At 49.6% G+C, this 6711-nt stretch overlaps 1 protein-coding gene across 1 annotated transcript in view; it reads left to right on the forward strand.

Moving 5' to 3' along the window:
• IZUMO2 (IZUMO family member 2) overlaps nt 1-3661 on the forward strand; it is a 4639-nt gene extending 978 nt beyond the window's left edge. Inside the window, exons 3-4 of the mRNA XM_015564004.1 lie at nt 3212-3298; nt 3519-3661. Coding sequence (XP_015419490.1) covers nt 3212-3298; nt 3519-3553 — 122 coding nt within the window. The 3' untranslated portion in view covers nt 3554-3661. The remainder of the gene's footprint in view (nt 1-3211; nt 3299-3518) is intronic.
• Nucleotides 3662-6711: the final 3050 nt, after the last annotated feature.

Consider the following 6711-nt stretch of genomic DNA (forward strand, 5'->3'; position numbering starts at 1 on the left):
CTTTCCCTCTCCCTTTCTGTAAAAAAATCAATGAAATATATTAAAATAAATAAAAATCAATGGAAAAATATCCTCGGGTGACTGGGTCTGTGCTTGGCAGATTCACAGAACCTTGAGGAGGCCAGAGAGGCCGCCGGAGAGAGGGGGAGGGAGAGGAGTGGAAGCCGGTCTGAGAGGTAAGGGGGAGGGGGAGGGGAGGCGCAGCAGCACCTTCTAGGCCACGGTCAGGACTTTGGGCTTCTATTCTGGGCCACATGGGAGGGTTCTGAGCTGAAGCTGATGCGAGGGAGGTGACTGAGGTTGCATAGGATCCCTCTGGATGTGGAAACAGATTTTAGCCGGGCAAGGGGGAAGGCAGGCTGGAGACCAGTGAGAAGGTACAGTGATGGCCCCCGGCAAGAGAGGATGCTGGCTGGAACCAGCAGCGGGGTAGCCGTGGAGGGGGGTGAGAAGTGATGGGATTTCTGGATCTATCTTGACTATTGAACAAAAAAGATTTGCTGACATACATGTTGGTAAATTGCATGTGGGATGTGAGAAAAAGGGGGTCACAGAAAGGATTTTGGCCTGAGCAAGTAGAACCATGGCACCTGAATCTACTAAGATGAAGACCAGGGGTTGGGGGCAGGTTTGAAGGAGCATTTTTTTTATATATATATTTTATTGATTTTTTACAGAGAGGAAGGGAGAGAGAGAGTTAGAAACATCGATGAGAGAGAAACATCGATCAGCTGCCTCCTGCACACTCCCCACTGGGGATGTGCCTGCAACCCAGGTACATGCCCTTGACTGGAATCGAACCTGGGATCTTTCAGTCCGCAGGCCGACGCTCTGTCCACTGAGCCAAACCGGTTTCGGCAAAGGAGCATTTTTTAAATATATTTTTATTGATATTTGAGAGAGAGAGAGAGAGAGAAGCATTGCTGTTAGAGCAAAACATAGGTAGGCTGCCTCCCACAAGCCCCTACCAGGGATCAAGCCCACAACCCGGACATGTGCCCCAACCAGGAATCCAACCAGCAACCCCTTGGTGTTCAGGACGATGCCCAACCAACTGAGCCACACTGGCCAGGGCTGGAGGAGAACATTGAGGTTAATTTTTGAATTTATGGAGCTTAAGATGCCTATTTAGCCGAAACTGGTTTGGCTCGGTGGATGGAGCGTCAGCCTGCGGACTGGAGGGTCCCAGGTTCGATTCCGGTCAAGGGCATGTGCCTCGGTTGCGGGCACATTCCCAGTGGGGGATGTGCGGGAGGCGGCTGATCGATGTTTCTCTCTCATCTAAGTTTCTGGCTCTCTATTCCTCTCCCTTCCTCTCTGTGAAAAATCAATAAAATATATTTAAAAAAAAGATTAAAAAAAAAAAAGATGCCTATTTACACATCCAAGTGGAGATCCTGATTGGGTAGTTGCATATACACTGAGTGGCCAGATTATTATGACCACCTGACGTTTGTAGGCAAATTAGCTATAATTTCACGCTGAAGTTGCTAGAGGACCAGACCATTATCAATAGGGAAGCAGGTTGTTTACCACGACAGCAGAAGGGATTTTTTTCTGAAGATATGGATAAACACCGAGATTTAACAGCTTGTGAATGTGGGATATATATGTACACTGAGCGGCTAGATTATTATGACCACCCCATCCGTACTTCGTTGGGCCACCTTTTGCCTTCAATATTGTGGCGATTCTTCTTGGCACTGACTCCACGAGATGTTGAAAGGTGATGCGAGGAACCTGACACCAGGCCTGATGAATAGCACTGTCCGGTTCTGTGAGATTTGATGGCTGTGGAACCAGCTGCCTGATGGCTCTTTTAACTTTGTCCCACAAATGCTCAATTGGATTGAGATCTGGTGATTGTGGGGGCCACCTAAGCAAGGTAAAGTCTCCCTCATGTTACCTTGGTAACTTCAGACGGCAAAGATGATCGAACGGGCCTTCGGCTTCCATATCCCATACGATGCAATATATGGCTAATTTGCCTACAAACGTCAGGTGGTCATAATAATGTGGCCATTCTGTAAACATCTGGACTTCAGTGAGCGATGTAGGAGAGTGACATAAACTTAGGAGGCATCAGTGTCCAGTGCAAATACCGTGTCAGGCACAAATAGGTATCACATGTGTAATTTTTTATTTTCTAATAGCCACAGTTTTATTTTGTTTTTTTAAAATATATTTTCATTGATTTCAGAGAGGAAGGGAGAGAGAGAGAAACATCCATGATGAGAGAGAATCATGGATCGGCTGCCTCCTGCACGCCCCCTACTGGGAATCAAACCCGCAACCCAGGCATGTGCCCTTGGCTGGGACCCTTGAATCCACAGGCCAATGCTCTATCCACTGAGCCAAACCGGCTAGGGCTCCAGTAGCCATATAAGTTTTTATTGTTTTTTGAGAGAGAAAGGGATAGGGGTAGAGAGATGGAAACATCAATGAGAGAAAAACATCGATCGGCGGCCTCCTGCACGCCCCCTACTGGGGACTGAGCCCACAACCCAGGTATGTGCCCTGACCGGAAATCGGACCAAGGACCTCCTGGTTCATGGGTTGATGCTCAACCACTAAGCCACTCCAGCCAGGCTCTAATAAGCCACATTTTTTAAAAGGTAGACAGAGCAGATGAAATTAATTTTAATGTATTTTCTTTAACCCCATACTTAAAATACTGCCATTTGAACGTGCAACCAATATAAAAATGATTTATTAATATTATACAATTATCTTTTTTCATACCATGTCTTTGAAACCTAACATCCATTTTAGATGAACCGCACATCTCAGTTCAGACTAACCCATTTCAAGTGCTCAGTAGCCATGTGTGGCTGATGGCTGACATATTGAAGAGTGCAGGTCTAGGTAATCCTATATAAGAAAAGGCTAACATGCAAATTAACCGAATGGGGGAACGACCGGTTACAATGATGCACAGTGACCACCAGGGGGCAGATGGGTTGCAATGATGCACAGTGACCACCAGGGGGCAGATGCTCAATGCAGGAGCTGCCCCCTGGTGGTCAGTGTGGGAACAGGGGGAGTGCCACCGAGCCAGAAGCCGGGCTCACGGAAGCTAGATGCAGGGCTTCCCAGGCCATGGGTTTGCCCAGTGGACCTCGAGGAAAACCTGGTCTTGGTAATCCTGGTGAATGAGAGTTTCCTTGTCCCTCCTGCTGAGTGCCTCCCACAGAGCTCTCTCTCTCCTCAGATGGGCCTCTGCTGGAAGAGCTGGTGACTCTTAGGAGGAAGGTGACCAAGAAACTCAAGTCAGTGTTGAGGTCGTATGAACTAAAAGGTGCAGCGTCCTCCTCCACCAAGTCCCATCCCCTTCTCTCACTTTTTCTCCCACACCCCTTCCTCCCCTCCCCTCCGACTCAGCCTTCCCTGCCCCTCGCTAATATTCCTTCCTCTTCTTCCCCAGACTCATGCCTCCCTCCCTCTCCTGGTTCCTTTCCTTGATCAGATTCTCAAATTGCTGTTCCAGCTTATCTCACCTCAGCTCTTTTCAATTGCAGCCTGTGATCGGAAAATTTGCCGTGAGTCCTGGTAGATGTATTGTCTATCCCTCCCTTCGCTACCCTTCTACGCCTCTTTACCCACAAATCAAGCCCCACTATCACACCTACTCCATCTAGTGCAGTGGTTCTCAACCTTCCTAATGCCGCGACCCTTTAATACAGTTCCTCGTGTGGCGGTGACCCCCAATTTCATTGTTACAAATTGAACATCATGAAAGCATAGTGATTCATCACAAAAACAATATGTCATTATATATGTGTTTTCTGATGGTCTTAGACGACCCCTGTGAAAGGGTCGTTCGAACCCCCCAAAGGGGTCGCGACCCACAGGTTGAGAACCGCTGATCTAGTGGGTCCAAAGTTCTAATGCTTATGGATATCTGATTTTTGAGGGCTTATGAAAGTTGTAACCTGAAAAAAAAAAAGTACTTTGGGGCAATGTTAGACAGGATAGGGGAGCCTGTATCCTAGCAACAAACCCCGAATGTCAGTGTTTTAATGAAAGAAAGGCTTAGTTCTCTTTTACTCAAATTCCACCGAGAGTTGAGCAGTTCTCCAAAGTGCTGACTCAGGGGTCCAGGCTGCACCCGGGTTGTGCCTTCTCAACAAGCTTCAAAAAACGGAGAAAGAATAGGGAATTCCCCAGGAACTTTGATAGCCAAACCCGGGAATTGGCTCTGCATTCCTCTGCCCACTTTCCATTGGCCAGAACTCAGTCACATGTTTTCAAACTACTGCAAAGAATCCTGGGAAATGTAGTCTTCCCAGTGTGGCAGGACGCTGAGGAGACAGATGAGTGAGCATCCAGCCAGGCTATGCCACAGGTGGCTGCAAAATAGGAATGGAGATGTGAAAGCATGCCTTTGCAGATGTTTAATTAAACATGCGTTTAATTTTAATTAAAGGTCTGCAAACAGAACGTTGGGTTCACGGAACAGCTGCAACTTAATCGAACTCTTCCATCAACTTGGATATATTTTATAAATATATACAAGTCATTTTGAAGGTGAATCGTCAGTGCGTTTTGCTCAGCTTGCTCTGCTGCCCATGGCACCCCCAAATTCACGAGAGCCAAGGGACTCCATATCCCCTTTCCCCTTCTGTTTTCCCACCCCGTGCCAATTGTCTCATAGCTGCCCTCATCCTACTTCTCCCTCCCCCCTTGTCCAGACATGCTGAAAGAAGAGGTCTTGGACTGTGTTCATTGCCTGAAGACCAGTCCCACGTGCATTAAAAAGAATAACTGTTTCGGTAAGCTCTTGTGGGCGGGGGAAGACATGAGAGACATCAGCCGGTCCCAGTGGATATGGGGTTTTGAGGTCTCCCACGTGCAGCCTTGAATTCTGCCCTGAACTTGCTTACAGTGAGGCCCAGAGGTGCTTCCACATTCTGAAGTTCATTTTCCCCTGATGTTAGATGGGATGATTCCTCTGTAATTTGACCATGCATCTAATAGCAGGATGGCAGGTGCAAAAAGATATTTTATTTTTGTTTATTTTTTATTTTTTAAAACATATTTTTATTGATTTCAGAGAGAAAGGAAGAGGGAGAGAGAGATAGAAACATCAATGATGAGAGAGAATCATTGATCGGCTACCTCCTGGGACCCTTGATTCCGCAGGCCGATGCTCCATCCACTGAGCCAAACCAGCTAGGGCAGATAGTGTATTTTTAGCCAGTGTCGCATCTGGGGAGTCTGAAAGGCTATGCTTAATTTATTCACTCATTGGGATTTTTAAAAAATACATATCGTAGCCCTAACCGGTTTGGCTCAGTGGATAGAGCGTCGGCCTGTGAACTCAAGGGTCCCAGGTTCGATTCTGGTCAAGGGCATGTACCTTGCAACCGTGGGGTATCAGGACGATGCTGTAACCAACTGAGCTACCTGGCCAGGGCATGGTTCATTGTTTGTTTTCTTTTTTCTTCCTTCTCTATATTAAAACATCATATCTAGCCCTGACCGGTTTGGCTCAGTGGATAGAGCCTCGGCCTGGGGACTGAAGGGTCCCAGGTTCGATTCCGGTCAAGGGCATGTACTTTGGTTGTGGGCACGCGTGTCATAGGTTCGCCATCACTGGACTAGGCTTTCACTGACATTTGGGACTGGATAATCCTTTTTTTAAAAAATTGATTTCAGAGAGAAAGGGAACCCGGGCATGTGCTCTGACCGGGAATTGAACCTGGGACCCTTCAGTCCCCAGGCCGACGCTCTATTCACTGAGCCAAACCCGGTTAGGTGTGGGATTTTATTCCGAATGAGAGATGAACCGTGGGAGGGCTCTGAGCAGAAGAGGGACATGAGTGGACGTGGGGGGGGGGGATAACGGCGCCCCTGGCGGCCACGCGGGGAACTGCAGGGAGGAGAAGCCAGGATCCTGTGACGGGGAGGGTGCGGCTAGACCCGATCAGGAGCCCAGGGGGAGGTTCAGATACTGGATATACTTTGAAGGTCGAGCTGACGGAACGAGAGGGTGCGAGTGGGAGGTGCAGAACGGCACTCCCAAGGCCACCCTCGGAGCCGCCCCCTTCAGGCTCCCTGCTTCTCAGGGGATTGTCAGCATTTTGCATTCCCCTGTCATGTTCTCGGCAAAGGAGCGACCCAAGTCCCCCTCCCACCCTGACCCCCATCTGATGGGATGCATTTAGCACTGGGGTCTTCGCTGGCTCTTCTCGGTGGGGGGGGGGGTTAGGAAGGAGCAGGGGTGAGTTCACACTGGGATCCCCAGTGCCTGGGACACAGAGTTCCGGGAATGGATGAATGGCGGGCCAGGAGGTGGGAAGGAGGCCCAGGTCGCTGAGCGAGCAGCGGGTGCGATCCAGGTCAAGGCGGGGTGGCAACGGAGGTGCGGGCTGTCAGTCGACAGGCAGCCCCGCACGGCCCTGCGGTACGACAGAGCGAGCGGACACCCGCGGACACAGGCCCGGCTCGCCATCATCGTTTCCGTGTGTCTGGCCGTCATCGTCTTTGGGGTCATCGTGGCTTCGTGAGTCCTCCCTGCCCGCACCCGAAGCCCCCAAAGGCCCCACTGAGCCCCTCCAAGTGGCAACGCCCTCGAGGGTCACGGTGTCCTTTGGGAATCTCCCCGGTCACTTTATCTATTTCTCTCTCTCTCTCTCCCCTCCCCCCCCATCACTGGACGACACTGTCTTTCCGAGTCCTCAGCACCTTTGCTTTTGTGAGTCTCTTCCT

The sequence above is a fragment of the Myotis davidii genome, unplaced genomic scaffold, assembly GCF_000327345.1.
Source record: "Myotis davidii unplaced genomic scaffold, ASM32734v1 scaffold358, whole genome shotgun sequence".
Classification (NCBI taxonomy): Eukaryota; Metazoa; Chordata; class Mammalia; order Chiroptera; family Vespertilionidae; genus Myotis; species Myotis davidii.